Source organism: Equus quagga, chromosome 6, assembly GCF_021613505.1.
Source record: "Equus quagga isolate Etosha38 chromosome 6, UCLA_HA_Equagga_1.0, whole genome shotgun sequence".
NCBI lineage: Eukaryota > Metazoa > Chordata > Mammalia > Perissodactyla > Equidae > Equus > Equus quagga.
The window spans coordinates 102,354,215-102,370,984 of record NC_060272.1 but is presented as its reverse complement, the minus strand read 5'-3'; the positions used below and the strand labels follow the sequence as shown (position 1 = coordinate 102,370,984).

The 16,770-nt window shown below is 43.2% G+C and overlaps 1 protein-coding gene across 4 annotated transcripts in view; it reads left to right on the top strand.

The window, feature by feature from the left end:
- TJP2 (tight junction protein 2) overlaps positions 1–16,770 on the top strand; it is a 111,642-nt gene that overhangs the window by 21,015 nt on the left and 73,857 nt on the right. For 3 of the 4 annotated variants that reach the window (XM_046663836.1, XM_046663834.1, XM_046663833.1), the window contains one exon: positions 4,298–4,418. The exons of the other annotated variant lie outside the window; for it this stretch is intronic. Coding sequence is in view for 2 of the 3 variants with exons in the window: in XM_046663834.1 (XP_046519790.1) it covers positions 4,298–4,418 (121 nt within the window). In the remaining variant the exon portion in view is untranslated. The remainder of the gene's footprint in view (positions 1–4,297; positions 4,419–16,770) is intronic. 4 annotated transcript variants of the gene reach the window in all.

Genomic DNA, 16,770 nt, shown 5'->3' with positions numbered 1-16,770 from the left:
TCCTTAGGCAGCATTATTACCGTTACTATTACTACTATTATGATTTTACTATTCTCTTGAAAGTAAAAGGAAGTGTGTGTATGTGTGGAGGGGCAAGGGGCATATGGTGACTCCATGAGAGTCCATGTGGGTTCACGTGTGGCGAGGGCTGCGGGAAACAGTGTAATGACCAAATTGAGATTCTTCAAGTAGCCGCTAGAGATTGGACATACTGTAGCCTGGACCTTTGTCCCAGAATGATGAGGGTTTAGAGCTGGGAGGGCCTTTTGTCAGGGATGGCGAACAGGTCTCATAGGGCAGGTCAAAGTCAGTTTATGGGGGTGCTGCTTAGAGTGTCACGTTAGGGAGAACCCCGGGTCAAGTCTGGGCTTAGCAGAAAAGCAATAACGCAGTTGATGAGGGATGTTGGTTCTGGACATGTAATTGGAGACTTGGGGAGCTGCAACACGTGGTCTGTATATTTACTATTCCTTAATTCTAGTTTAGTCTTCGAATTTTATAAGTGTGAAACTCAGCCTCATTTGAGTCATCACGAGCTAGAGCTTGGCTCTCAGACAGCAACTGGATGTTCTTAGTTTCTGACTCAGGATCATTCATTAAGGGATTCACCCTAAACAAGCTCACATGATTTAGATGTGTAAATTGAGAGCCAAATTATTCATTTCTTTTTGGAGATGACCTTTTCCAGAAATTGGAATAAGTAAGTACCCTAACTAGAACCATCTCTGCTTCTCCTCATTTCCCCAAGTCAATCCAAACAGAAGTCAAGTTATTTATTCCAACACGATCCTTAATGAGGGAAGTGGAATGTTCCTTTCTTTTTTAAGAGAACGTTTCCTGAAGCCTGATGAGGTAGCCCTGCCTGACAGGACAAGAGGACCTTCCTTATATCTGTAATACTTTGAGTTCTTTGAAAACACATGGACAAAACACGGTTTTGTGATGCCCATTTTTTTGTTTGCTGACTCCTTTGTCACCTGACACAGCCTTCCTTTGGACATACTAATATTCCTCACTAAGCTTGTAGTAAACTCTCCTTTCTGGGTCTGCTAGGACGGGGTATCTTCTAAATCTTTCAAAGGCGCCTTTATGTCTTAAAATGCAGATTCTAATTCTGTAGGTACGGTGGGGCCTGAGAATCTGCATAAGCCTCCAGGTGATGCTGTCAGTTCAGGTGATGCCCCATGGATGGTCCAGATGATGCTGATGGTTCAGTCTCTGAACCACACTTTAGGGAGCAGCATCTGGAGAAGCGCTTTCCATCATAGCATACTTGTTTCTCTTGACCTGGAGCTTTTCTATTTTATTTATTTATTTATTTATTTAAGGAAGATTAGCCCTGAGCTAACTACTGCCAATCCTCCTCTTTTTTGCTGAGGAAGCCTGGCCCTGAGCCAACATCCATGCCCCTCTTCCTCCACCTTACAAGTGGGAGTCCTACCACAGCATGGCGTGCCAAGCGGAGCCATGTCCACACCCAGGATCTGAAACAGCCAACCCCGGGCCACTGAAGTGGAACGTGCGCACTTAACCACTGCACCACCAGGCCGGCCCCTGACCTGAGATTTTTATGGGGGTGGTTGACTAAACAGTGAGGCTGATATTTCTTCCAAGAATTCTGTCTCTTTCATTCTTTTCAAGAAGTGTTCTGATTACTACCGCATCCTTGTACTATTGCATAGTTTTCAAGAGCAGCTGCTTTTGTGTTTTAAAACATAATTGGAAGTCAGGTTATGAAGCAGATTTCAAAACCTCAAGGAATTCATTCTCCACCAAGCCCCTCCTCCTGTTTGTACTTTTTCTTGCTGTCTGCAGACGAGGCTGTGCTTGGCCTTCTGCTCTGCAGACTGCACAGTCACTCGATAGGCCAAACCACCAGCTACAAAGCAATTGACTGAATGTTGCAAGTTCACTGAAGCACAGATCTGATGATTTATACATGTGCGTGTTTCCCTCACTGTCCAGCACATGATAGGTACTCAGCAAATATTTGCCGGTGCTTACTTGGTTTCGGTATAACCACAAATGAAGAAAAAAAAGTTTTAAAGGAATTGGCATCCAAACATAAAATGATTGAGCCACCTACGGATTTTCCTTTTAAAAGTTTGTAAAGTTTTTCAATGCTAACTCATGTTACCTGACGATAATGTTACATATCTGTCAATACTATTGAAAACTAATAATATAATTTAGATCTTTCTGCCAAGCTTTTTCTAAATTTAAAGGTAGCCCTAGTCAATAATAGTATGTTTTAGAAACGGCTGATTGTTATTGATGGTTCCTATACGTGTCAAAAACCTTGGGAATGTTACAAAGAAAGTTAAAACCAAGATGTCTTAGGAATGCAGAAAAGTGAGTAAATTAACAGCAAGCTCTTTCAATAAAAGAAACATGCTCTCTTTGGAGCTGATACCTGTAGGAAAATTTCATATTAAGGCCAAAAGCATAACCAAGCCCATGTTGATTTGCTGGCCATTTATTTCTCTCTGGAAGTAATAATAGAAACCATGTGTAGGCTGGGCTCTCACCCTGTGGTTTGCTTTGTAGGATGTCCAGATGACCTTGCCTGAGCCAGGACCTACATTTCCTGCTGGTCCTTGGAGAAGGGAAATGTGTCCCCTGCCTGTACAAATAAAATTGATGCTATCTTTTAGTTTTCTTTCGTGGTGTAGGGAGTGTTTTGCACAGATGCCACAATATCACTTTGTCTAGCAAACAGAGGAGTATGTCCAGAACTGGTGAGAAGCCACATTCTTCCTCCCACTGCAAGTGTTCTCTGTGACCGCCCCGTGCGAAGCTGCCATGGCCCAGGCCCAGCCCAGAACTGAGCTTGTTTCCTTGTGCTGTTTGAAAAGCACATGCAGGATTAATAAAAATGTCCAGAGGGATATTCCTTGGATTTTCTTGGGATAAGGGGTAAAAAGTATTTGCCATCTGTTTTTTTAAAGATTATATTTTTCCCCTTTCTCCCAAAGCCCCCCCGTACACAGCTGTGCATTTTTTTAGTTGTGGGTCCTTCTAGTTGTGGCATGTGGGACGCTGCCTCATCGTGGCTTGAGGAGCGGTGCCATGTCTGGGCCCAGGATCCGAACCAGTGAAACCCTGGGCCGCCGAAGCAGAGCACGCGAACCTAAACACTTGGCCACGGGGCTGGCCTCTGCCATCTTTTGTAATTATGGGCAACCCATACATATGGAAGTAAAGCCAAGCCAGTATTATAAATGCTGTGAAGAACGAATTCCCTTTTAGTTTAAAATCTTTTCTCTACTGTATACTTTAAAACGGTAAATTTTGGGGCCGGCCCAGTGGCACAGCTGTTGAGTTCGCACCTTCCGCTTCTCAGCGGCCTGGGATTCACTGGTTTGGATTCCAGGTGTGAACATGGCACCGCTTGGCAAAAGCCATGCTGTGGTAGGCATCCCACGTATAAAATAGAGGAAGATTGGCAGTAGTTAGCTCAGGGCCGATCTTCCTCAAAAAAATAAATAAAATGGTAAATTTTATGTTATGTATATTTTACCACAATTAAAAAAAAGTTTTCTTTAAATATTTTCTCACCTGCTGAGCATTTTTTAACCTGAAAAGTGAATTCTTATAAGATGTATTCTTCAGGATGACCCTCAGGTGGACTGATGATGCCAAACTTTACATAGTTACTCATTTTCTCCATTTTTTGAAGACTGAAAACATTAGGGGCAACAATTCCTCTCCTAGATATATATATATATCCACAAGAAATGAAAACTATGTCCACATAAACACTTGCACACGGGTTTTCATAATAGCCAAATAGTGGAAACAACCCTAATGTCCATCAGCTGATGAGTGGATAAATACAATATGGAGTGTCCATACAATGGAATAGTGATTGGGCATCAAAAGGAATGGAGTTCTGACATATGCTACAACATGGATGAAACTTGGAAACATTAGGCTAAGTGAAAGAAGCCTGTCACAAAAGCTCACGTATTGTGTGAGTTCATTCATATGAAATCTTTCAGGATAGGTAAATCTATAGAGACAAAAATTAGACTGGTGGTTGCCTAGGGCCAGGGTGAGGTGAGGGGAGGCAATTGGAGGAGTCGGGGGGTGATGTCTAAGGGGTGTGGGATTTCTTTTTTGAAGCAATGAAAACATAAAATGGACTATGGTGATGGTTGCACAACTCTGTGAATAGGCTCACAGCCATACTGTAAATGGGGAAATCGTGCAGTATGGTGAACTCCAACGCATTTCCCAAGGTGTTGCCATGCTGGGAATGACCACGTTGGATTTTTAACAACACTGTCTTTTTCAGGGTGCGGAGTACCACCTTATTATCCTCTCCCTGTGAGTGGGATTGGCACCCCAGCTCTACCTCCTGGCATAAGTACTCCACGAAACGCAGACGTGTGCCGGCTGACAGCCTGCCTTACCAGGTACTTGCGTTTTTGTCTCTCATCAACCTACTTACTGATGGAAATTATTTCCCATGCTAGAATCAAGGCCACCATTTTTGATGTTGCTGATAGAGAAATTGTTTAATATCAAAGAAAATTTCTTTGTCATGTCCTGTTTACCAAAGAACAGAAACATCTTACCTGCATTTATGGTCTAAATTGATAGGTATAACTTTGGGTGAATGCTAATTGAGGGGCCTTCCTGGCTAAAGCGAATAAGTCCAACTCCTTTGGTTCAGAATAAATGCCTAGCGAGGTATTTTGGTGTCTGGGGTTGTAGGTCATTCTGGTAGGTCACGTTTCTTCCATTATCTTTGAGGTAGCACAATTGTATAACAGTGGTAAGCACTTTGCTGAAAATATAAAAGACATCAGTCACATTGGCTTCTAAAGATTAATTATGTACATACAAGCTTTTAGTGGAAGAGCTAAGAGTGAGTATTATCTGTTTACTGATTCAATTTTAAGTACGAATTAAATGAGATTTACAAGGTATTAGATTTTATTTTGACAGATGCTGGGACGTATTTGTTCTTAGTTACACTTTAACCCCTGATTATAGGCCAGTCCGTGGCCAGCCGGAATGGGGTTGGAATTTTTTTCATGTGCCTGTTTCATAATTCCTGTCTGTGTAAGCTCACATCTCCTGCTGGGTGGATTCCCGCTATGCGTCAGAGTTGGAGTTTAGTGGAGTGTGAATAGCACATTCTGGAATAGCAGATAGCTGTTCAAATCCCAGTGCTCCCGCCTTCCAATTGTGTGATCTTGGGCAAGTGTCCTAATGTCTCTGAGCCTCAGATCCTTCATCTGTAAAAAGGGAGCGTGAACATGAAGCTAAATGAGTTAGCGTACAGAAGCACTGGGCACAGGCCAAGGCCTTTCTTGGAGTTTAGTTATCCAAATGGGAGGCTTGAGTGGGGAAGACTCAGTTTCCACTGAACTGACAGGGTTGGGAGTGGCTTTGGTTTTTCAGAGATGTTCTCTATGGAGCTTTAAAGGTTCCAAACCTAGGAAGACAGATGCTTGCTCAGGCTCCAGAAGTGGTTTTCCTGAAACTAGATTTCTAGGTAGGATCTGCTGATTTAGTCAAATGAGTTGGTGGGACAGCATGGAGTATGGCAAAGGGGGATCGGAACTGGCATTGTCTGTTGAAGAGAAGGCACTTTCCCACTCAGGCAAGCCCCTCCTGATAAATACCTCCCAGGTTCTGATTCCTGTGCCCCTCGACATCAGTTCGTTTCCCCAAGTCCATGCCTTACTCCAAGCTCTTTCGTGTATAGACACTTAAGCTGGGCTTTCTGAAATGAATTAGCCTCCGGAGAGCTTGGGGGGGTGAGGATTTTTCCCAGAGCATCCCACATCACCCTCATTTCAGATCCAGTGAACGTCTATGTAGAGCCTTTTATTTGCCAGGGACTGGGCAAGGAGCTTCCGCCCAGGTTGTTTATCCCCAGAAAACCCTGAGAGAAAGGGGTTACAAGACCCCTTCTGCAAATAAGGAAACTGAGATTCAACTATTTTAAAGATTTTTTATTTTTCCTTTTTCTCCCCATAGTCCCCTGGTACACAGTTGTGTATTTTTAGTTGTGGGTCCTTCTAGTTGTGGCGTGTGGGATGCCACCTCAGCATGGCCTGACAAGCGGCGCCGTGTCCGCGCCCAGGATCCGAACCAGCGAAACCTCAGGCCGCTGAAGTGGAGCGCATGAACTTAACCACTCGGCCATGGGGCCGGCCCCCAAGATTCAAGGATTTTAAATAATTTCCCTAAGATTGCACAGCCCCTGACTCCCAAGTTCAGTGAGATTCCTCTCATCACAGCTGGCTTCTAAACGAACTCTATGGAGCTTGAAGTCTTAACTTCTACCTTCGGATAGTAAACAGGCTCTTTTCAAGGGCCAGTTCTGATCGATTGATAGTGGCTGCCTGGAGTTAAGCATTCGTAGGTGCCATCCCAGTTTGTTTAAGCAAGGATGTTGTGATCCATTAGCAACGTCTGGCATGAGTGGAGGAGCGTGGCTGTAGGGCCTGCCCTTGACCTGAGGTTTCGGATCATCCGCTTCTACCAGTTCTGCCTCCGTTACGGTCTTGGAGTCTCTAGAGAGCACTATTTGCGTGACGCTTGTTTCTTGCTACTTTGAGGGGCTTCAATGATCACTTTTCTCATGTGGCAAAATCATCCTTGCCTCTTGCAGGAAGGCTGCTAAGAGTCTGGGCAGAGCCTCACTTCCTAGACGTGGATTCTCATTGTTGGGCAATTCAGAGTCCTTAGAGTTATCACTGACTCACCCCATAGTATGGGCTTAGGAAAGTGAGTTGAATGTGAAAACTTAAAACTTGTACTTCCAAGCTCCACAGAGCCCCTCCGCAGTCCCCTCGCCCTTAGGGGCCCCTCAGTCTGTAGGAATACTAGGGGCGATCACACCAGCAACCACGCCTCCTCATATTGAATTGGGTAGACGCAGAGGAGTCGTTCTCAAACGTTAGCCGCATCAGAATCACCTGGAGGGTTTGGAAAACACAGATTCCCGGGTCCCACCCCCAGAGTGTCTGCTTCAGCCAGTCCGGAGGGAGGCCCAGAAACTTGCATTTCTAACAAGTTCCCGGTCAGGCTGCTTTCCCTGACCACACTTGGAGAACCACTAAGCTGGAAAGCATTTTTGACAGCTGCTTTAGAGTTTGGGCTTGTGTGGCCAGTTTCTCTACCTGTGGTGAAGGGAGTCCTCCCTCAAACATTTGATGAGCGTCTCCCACAGCGCTGCCTGAGGGACATTTAGAGGAAGGTAAAGGCTCCTCCCTGGGGGCCTTGGGAATTTGGAATCAGTGATCCCACTGCTGTATGCAAAGCACCGCTCTCACCCCTTACAGTGGGTGTGAGCAGAAGGCCTGAGGCAGTGACTGAGCGAGGGGAGGCCTCCTGGGGGAGGTGATGTTTGAGAGCAACCTGAGGAGGAAAATTTGTTGGCCAGGTGTGCGAAGGGGGAAAAGAAACCCAGGGAGCAGAGACTGTACCTCAAAGGGCCAGGAGATGCTGCACTAGGCTGGAGGAAAGCTTGTGGTGTTTGTGGTGAGAATTCCGTTGTAATTCCGACGTGAAGTGAAGCATCAACCTAGAGTAATAAGGGTGAAAGCTTTCTGTTTCTTTGGGTGCTTATTGTCGTGTAGTTGGTACTGTGCAAAACGCTTTAGCTGCATTGTCTTCATTTAATTCTCATACCCACCCCGTGAGGCGTGGTCCAAGGATAATCCTGATTTGTATGCGTTTCCCAGGGCTGCAGTGACAAAGTACCACAAACTAGGTGGATTAAATGATAGAAGTTTATTGTCTCAGGGTTCTGGAGGCCACAAGTCTGACATCAAGGTGTCGGCAGGGTTGGCTCCTTCTGAGGGCTGTGAGGGAAGGCTCTGTTCCAGGCCCCCCTCCTTAACTTGTAGATGGCCACCTTCCTTCTATGTGTCTGTTTCCATGTCCAATTTCCCCTTTTTACAGACTCTAGTCATACTGGATTGGCGCCCACCCTAAAGACCTCACTTTAACTTGATTACCTCTGTAAAGACCCTAGCTCCAAATAAGGCCATATTCTTAGGTAATGAGGGTTAGGGCTTCAACATATGGATTCTGAGGGTACACAATACAACTCTGAGGGTACACAAATGACACCATTTTACAGTTGAAGAAACAGTAGCTTAGAGGACAAAGATAAGCTGCCCAAGTCACACGGCCATTAGGTCGAACTATGCAAACTTGTCATTTTTATAGGTCAGAAAGTTAAAGAGAGGCAATGTCGTAGGTTAGACCTAAAAAGTAGCAGAATTCGGGCTTGTTGAAACCCAGGTCTATCTGATTCATAATTGCGCTCTTTCACTCACTGCGTTACTGGCTTCTAGTGTTTTCTTTGTTTCCGCCATGTTTCCTGATGGCTCACTGGGAGAAGCAGTGGTGTGGATATCAGGGTACCAAACTCCTAGCCTGTTAGTTTCTGGATAAGATACTCTTGTATTTCAGTTTTCTGTCGTATCTGTTTAAGGAAACTGTTGGGAAGTTATTAGAATATATAAAACATTTTTTCATGAAAGAATCGGCTATATTTTTGAAGAAGATGTGCTTTTTTTTGCTATCAAAATGTTAAATATCTGTAAATACACAGGTTATCTGAATATAGATGTCCTTTCTTAATTTCCTTCTCAAACCAGTCTAAACATTTGTAAACACTGTGTTAGCCCTTACACTTGTATTATAAGTACATTTACTTGGAATTATTTCAGCATTCAGGGATTCACGTAACTTCATTGTCTAGCCATAAAGATTTCAGACAAATCAGTACCCATGCAATAATTCCATCTTTTCCTCTGTAAGTATTTAAAATGAGAGCGCATTGCTCCAAATCCCGATCTACAAAGACTGTCATTTTAGCAATTCAAGCAAATTTTCATCATGAGAAATTGCTATACTATTTAAGTAGAAGAAAAAGAAAAATACAAGGGGTTTATGCTTGTTTTCAAATGTTTTAGTGATAGTCTAACGTGTTTTCCAAACAAAAATTAGAGCGTATGGTTTACTCAAAAACAAGGCAGTGGTGGCTATCTGGCCTATCCCTGGAAATCTGAGGTGTCTGGACATTTTAAGTATAGCACAGAGATGGGTACTACTCAACCTTGGATCTGAAATATAAAGTTAATTATACTCTTTGCATGTTTAAGAGAATTCAGGAGCTAAGAATTAAAAGATGAGTAGGAGCTTGCAAATTCACAGCCCTCTCTCTCTCTCATACTTATTACGGCTTAATTTCTTAAAAGGATTCTCTGTGTTTATTATTCCTTTTCCTCACCACCACTTGCCCTTCTCTCCAACACTTTCTCCTCCACCTATTCTAGCCCATTATGGATCCAGTAACTGGTTGCAGGTTCCCTATGGGCTGGGCGCTGCACATGGATAAGGAAATTTACATGGATAGGGGCTCTCCCTGGCTGGGAGTTGCAGACTAATTTGCAATCAGCAGTTACGGTGCTCTGTGTGCTGCCTGTATTGGTCCCTGGTGCTGTGATTATGTGGGGAATCCTAGAGGCAGCTTACTTTATGATTCCCATTAACCTGATAAAATTGAGATAAAGAATTTGCAACTAGCTTCTGGTGGGAGGGGTGTCATCATTGGAGCCTGATTTTGGTACTTCATCACAATTTCATCAATTGAGTGGGTGGCGACAGCAGTTTTCAGTGCAGCCAAAATTTTGATTCATTTAAAGGTAATCTGGTTGTTTAGCGAGATTGGACGGGATATCTCCCACACAATTATAATTATATTGATATTTATATATATCAATTTTTATATATAATATATAATATATATTTGATATATATAATTAATATATAAATATATATACTTATATTTATATAAGTATAATTATATTGAAAAAATATACACAGTTATTCATTATAATTATTAATATTTGATATTTATATTTGAAATAGTTATTGATATTCAAAAAATATATGTATAATTATTTTTAGTTAGGATCTTAAGTCTGGTTACTAGAGTAATTAGTTCTGTCAACACTTTGAAAGAGGCTTCGTGATAATGTTAAAGTTAAATCTGTCTCTTCTAATAGCTTTCGCTCAGCATAAAAAATATGACAAGAAAGAGGGATGCTTTCCGAAGACTTAGAAGAAGAATCAAAATACTTTCGTAACTGGAGGATGGTTCTAGCAGAGGCAGAACTCAATCAGGGAGAGAGAAGATGGGTAAAAAATAAAGTGTCATTGGGAATAATAGCTACAACTGCTCCTGAAAAAATAATAGAAAAACACTTTATTTGTGAATTTAGTGTACAGAATGTAAATCTCAGAGAGCTCTGAATCTCGGAAATAATCTTGATTGATTTGCTAAAAACTTAGGTAATAATTTTGGAGGTGGGAAAAGCTGAAAGCCACATGTATTCCTGAAATTGAATTAAAGATTTCACTCTTGTGCTAACCTCACCCTCTTGGCACAGAGTAGCAAAGAATTTGATGTAGCTTCTATAAACCTAATTTTAGTTATTATAGCTCCCCATGCTGCTTGCTTCTCTCCATTGCTCTAGGAGTGTTGGAAATTAGCTTGGTGCAGTCTTAGCCTCCGAGACGCTGCCAGGCAAGCTCCCCCAGAGATCATGAGACACAAAGCTCAAAGACCAAAATCAGGTGTTCCAGTCACACGATGTATTCGATTTATTCAACTTGAAAACACACAGCAAGAAGCAAGGGAAGGAGATTAGAACACGTTAAAATAATTAGATTAGGATACAAATAGGGTGAGAGGTCCACACTTCTGGGAGCCTGCACTTCCAATGTTTGTCCTGTCTCTCTGCCATGTCAGCAGATGTGTGGTCACAAAGACCAGAGTTGAGGTTGAACCAGGGGTCTCAGCAGATGGAAGCTGTCTGAAGCCAGCACATGCTTGCTCCATGGGAGGGATGCAGGGCAAGTAGCCTGGACAACAGCTGTAGCTTATCAGCCACCTGTGTGTATCTGTATTTCCCGGCAGAGTGTACATGGGGCCAGAACTAGACATAATGGGTGTCACCAGTGGGTGACCAATTTAGGGATGACCTAGCTATCAATCTGGAAGTAACATGAGCTGGGCTTTATTATATATTATTAATATTTTATTAAATAGGAAATATTTATTACTGGTAATATAAATTGTAAGTTATAAAATATATCTAAATAAATACAATTATAAATTAGATATTTATTAAATTTATTAATATTTTATTAAATATTATTACTATTTAATATGTACTTTGTCTTTCCATCCCATTCTATTTATAACTAACACTCTCATTTGTTTCATTCTTTCCATCTAAATTTAACACACAAACACTCCCTTTATTCTGTTTATCTTTACTGCATCTTACAGGTTACTAACTTACTGTCTACACTATACACATCTTATGAATTCTGCCTGAGTCTTACAAGCTACTTGATTTCTCGTTATCTGTGTGAAATATTGCTTAGACGTTTCATCCATCTGGTTTTTTTCCTTGTCCTCTCTACCAGTGTTTTTTTTTTTTTATGGAGGAAGATTAGCCCTGAGCTAACATCCTCTGCCAATCCTCCTCTTTTTTTTTTTCCCCTGAGGAAGAGTGGCCCTGGACTAACATCTGTGCCCACCTTCCTCTACTTTATATGAGGGATGCCTGCCACAGCATGGCTTGATAAGTGGTGTGCAGGTTCACACCCAAGGATCCGAACCAGCCAAACCCGGGCTGTGGAAGCAGAGCACAAAAACTTAACTATTAGACCATCAGCTGGCCACTATACCAGTTTTTAAAAGAACTGTAAATATGCAAATTATAGTATATTCATACAAATGGATTAGTATGCAACTAGAAAATGATGATAATCTGTATTAACATGAAAAAATAGTCAAGCATATTTTTATGTAGACTAACAGCTAGTGGAAGAGCATGTCTAGTGTAGCCCCAGGTGTATAAAGTCGTATACGATAGCTACACGCTTACCTGTGCATAGAGGTACCTGGAAGGGTGCTCATCCAGCTAATAAACAAGTATCGTTTACATACAAATAATTGAAATCCAAATGCGTGTATATAAACATAACACAAGAATTATAGGACCAGACTCTTTCCTTTGTAAACCAAAGACAACATTTTGCAAATAGAGAATTATTTTCTGACCTTCCAAATGTTTTACATGCCTTCGCAATGGTAATCTTCCTGTCTTGTGTCAGAGAATTCTAACAGCATCCCTTTAGCAGAATTTCCTAAACCTCCCCAATGATGAGACTCACCTGGGAGTAGAGGCTAAAAATCCCAATTCCTCAGGCCCCTTCTCAGCCCCACTGGAGGCGAATCTCCGAACCTCCCAGGAGGGCCTCAGGTGATTCTTGCCATCAGGCAAGTTTAGGAGGCCATCCTTATGGAAGCATAAATGTTACGAGCCACGTTTTCGGTTTTTATTGAACGCCTCCTGGAAGTGCCTTTTCCAGGCCCAGCTTCCTTTGTTTTATTTAAGAGGCCTGCCCTGGTGTGCAGAGCTGCCCTGGAAAACTGTCTGGGCAGTTTGCTAAGGTCCCTTTCAGGTCTGAGAATTCTTGGAAAATCTAGGAGACTTCAACAACTTCAGTCCGTGTTGATCAAGGATACTGAATTCTTAGGCCTAGAGGATTTGGGTGATGGCTTTTTTTGAGTTATTCAGTTGTTGCCAGAGGCCCCTCTGGTTTCCCTGGAGGACTCGTGTATCTCATGCCGACAGTCCCCTGGGCCTCTCGGACCTCAGATTCCCTCCCTTGCCCATGAGATGAGGGCCTTTTTACTTAGTGCAATGTTTTAGCTTATTAGAGTGGGGGGTTATTTTTGCTGGTTAACTAATTTTATGGTGGTCATAATTTTGCATATATACACATCAAATCATGTTGCACACCTTAAAATTACACGTTAGATGTCAATTATATCTCAATAAAGGAGCAAAAATATTTTTTCAATGATTTTATTGAGATCACAATGGTTTATAACCCTTTGGATGTACATTATTATTTATCAGTTTCTGAATAGACTTCAATGTGTTCACCACCAATAGTTTAATTTTTGTCTGTCACCATACATATGTGACCCTTTAACCCTTTTGCCCACCCCCAGCCCCCTTCCCCTTTGGTAACTACTAATCTGTTCTCTTTTTTTTCATTTTTTTTAAAGATTTTATTTAACTCTTTTTTTTTTTTTCTGAGGAAGATTAGCCCTGAGCTAACATCTGCTGCCAATCCTCCTCTCTTTGCTAAGGAAGACTGGCCCTGAGCTAACATCCGTGCCCATCTTCCTCTGCTTTATATGTGGGACGCCTACCACAGCATGGCTTGACAAGTGGTGCCATGTCTGCACCCTGCATCTGAACCGGCAAACCCCAGGCTGCCGAAGCGGAACATGCGAACTTAGCTGCTGCGCCACCAGGCCGGCCCCTCTTTTTTTTCTTAAGATTGGCACCTGAGCTAACCATCTGTTGCCAATCTTCTTTTTTTCCTTCATCTTCTCTCCAAAGCCCCCCAGTACATAGGTGTATATTGTAGTTGTGAGTGCCTCTGGTTGTGGCATGTGGGATGCTGCCTCAGCATGGTCTGGTGAGCGGTGCCATGTCTGCGCCCAGGATCCCAACGGGTGAAACCCCGGGCCACTGAAGCGAAGCATGTGAACTTAACCACTCGCCCATGGGGCCGGCCCTGTATGGTATTTCTATTTTTAATATTTTGAGAAATCTCCATACTTTTTTCCACAGTGGCTGCACCAGTTTGCATTCCCACCAGCAGTGCATGAGGGTTCCCTTTTCGCCACATCCTTTCCAACGTTGGTTTTTTTGTCTTGGTAATAATAACCATTCTGACCAACATAAGGTGATACCTCATTGTAGTTTTGATTTGCATTTCCCTAATAAATAGTGATGTTGAACATCTTTTCATGAGTCTGTTGGCCATCTGCATATCTTCTTTGGAAAAATATCTGTTCCTACCTTCTCCCCATTTTTCGATCGGGTTGTTTGCTTTGTTTTTGCTGAGCTGTAAAGTGGTTTTCTTAAAGCACTCATTTAGGGAGAGGGAGCTCTGACAATCAGACTCCAGAATCACATTTGCATCAAGGACGCTAAGTAACTAACCCACCGACTGGAGTCAGGTGGCATTTATTTGTGGCAGCTTTCCCTCCTTAAATTGAAGTTTCCTCACCTCTAAAGCAGGGCAATAATACCAAATATGCAGGGGCGCTGTGAGGCTTCACATTAAGTGAGTTAAAATAGTGTTTGAAAGATTTTTGGCACATAATATGCATTAAATCAATGACTGTTTATTCTGTTTTGTTATTGTTTTTTAATGGAGGGTTAACAAGTAGCATCTTTCCCTGAGAGGAGAGTGTGGATTGTCTAGACCAGACTGTGCTCCAAAAGGTGCTTCCAGGATCTCCAGGCCTTGGGCTGGAGTATGCTCTACCTCAGCCCCGTGTTGACCAGGCTGAGTACACCTCGACCTTGCCTGCCTGCCTGAGTATACCCAGACCAGCCCATAAGTCTCCCAGGAGCCTGCACCCAAGCAGCCTGGCACCAGGAGTTCAGCCCAGACCACAGCTGCCTCTTTCCAACCAGAACTCCCCCTCCAGGGCTTCAGACTCATAATCCAGCCAGCCCACAGCCAACTCTGATTTGCACAGCTAATTCTTTTGTCAACTCTGTGGCCAGCTAAACTAGTTATGCCCAGAAACATTGCCGGTCCCTTACATCAGGGGGAGGATACTGGGGTTTGGGATTTGTGCCATCCCCAGGGAGAGGAGGGCAAATAGACAGGCAACATCCACTGAGAACTGAGAACTTTCTCTCCCTGTCAGTCTGAGTACTGATGTTCTCATCACCTTTGCACTTCCTCTGACATCTTTTCATTGTAGTGATAACAACATCCTGCCAACATATTACCAATAGAAATGATAATAAGGTTAAAAAGAGAGAGGCATGGATAACAGGCACCTTTGCTTTCTTAGGCTACTCTCCCTTCCTGCCTTTGTTCCTCCGTAGGCTTCCCTAACCCTGACCAGACCACCGACTGCCGCCACCTTTCCATACCCCTGCACTGTGCTCTCTGAAACACGCAGCTGGACTCCGGCTCTTTGCTTTAACTTAAACTTGGCCCTCTCCTGAGGTCCTCGCTTCCTGGTAGCCACCTCAACGGATGCTTCCTACTTTAGATAGAAAGTGAGAGCTGAGCAGGAGCTGGCTCTGTGGTCCAAGCAGAGAAGCTTGAACAAAGGCTCTGGGGCAGAAATGAGCTTGGCAGAGTCTCAAGAGGAACCGAGAAAGGCTGGTGTGGCTCCAGGAAGTGAGCTGGGGAGAGTGCAGGATGAGCTGAGCCTGGAGAAGGCAGCAGTGTCAGCTCATGTGGGACTTGGGGGCTGCCTTAGTCAGCTCAGCTGCTACAACGGGATAGCACAGACTGGGGCCTTAAACCACAGGTGCTTATTTCTCCTCGTTCTGGAGGCTAACAAGTCCAAGGTCAAGGTGCTGAGAGATCTGGTTCTTGGTGAGGGCCCTCTTCTTGGCTGTGGACAGCTGCCTCCTCCCTGGGTCCTCACGTGGCCTTTCCTAGGAGCATGAGCATGGAGAGAGCTCTGTCTCTCCCTCTTATATGGCCACAGATCCCATCATGAGGGTCCCACCCTCATGACCTAATTAAACTCTAACTCCGGAAGGCCCCACCTCCAAATACGACCACATTGGGGGTTAGGGCTTCAACCCTCTTAGGGCGCAGAATGGGACACAAACATTCAGCCCATAGCAGAGGCCATGGCAACGAGTTTGGACTGGTGACCTTTTGAGGGTTTAAACGCACAGGAGTGACAAGATCTGATTTGCTTTGTGAAAAGATCACTCTGGCTGCTGGGGAGAACGGATTCGGGGCAGGGGGTGGGCCAGGCTGGATCAGGGAGGGGAGATGGCGAAGAGGCAGGTCCTGGGGAGAAAAGAAACTTTCTGAAATCAAAACATATAATTTTTTCTAAATTAAAAAATGACTCAATGTTTTTCATAATAGGTTTTTCCTTTTTTTTTTTTGAGGAAGATTAGCCCTGAGCTAACTATTGCCAGTCCTCCTCTTTTTGCTGAGGAAGACTGGCCCTGAGCTAACATCCGTGTCCATCTTCCTCTACTTTATGCGTGGGACGCCTGCCACAGCATGGTGTGCCAGGTGGCGCCATGTCCGCACCTGGGATCTGAACCAGCGAACCCTGGGCCACCCAGAAGCAGAATGTGTGCACTTAACTGCTGCGCCACTGGGCTGGCCCCCCATAATAGGTTTTTCTTAAGAAGTGTCTTTGGGAACTCGCTATTGAAGATTTTTGAGGGGAAATTAATCTTTCTTTCCTCTTCAGATGATCTTTTGGGGCCTAATATATTGAAGAACTATTTATCTTATGTTCATGAATTTTTTAATGTTTCATTCGAGTTTCTTTTTTTCTGTCAATAGCAAATAGAATTTGATTCACTACTTTTAAATTAAAATAGCACTGTAGTAGGGTCTCATTTTTGTTAAAATGATTCTGTCTCTGGAGTAGTCATCATCTAGCTTTCTATCTGTATCTATGTATATGTCTGGAATGTTCACCTAATGTCGAAGATGGTTGTTACGATTTTAGTTGATTTTTAAATTTCTTTGTGCTTTTCTGCACTGCTTTGCATGCTTTATAATGAGCATCTTATTTTTGCAAAACTTGCTGGTCTAAAAAATTAACAAACCTGAAAATAGTTTGTGTTAACTATGGAACAATGTAAGTAGCGTTACCTCAAGTCACCTACTTTACTGAATCGAAGA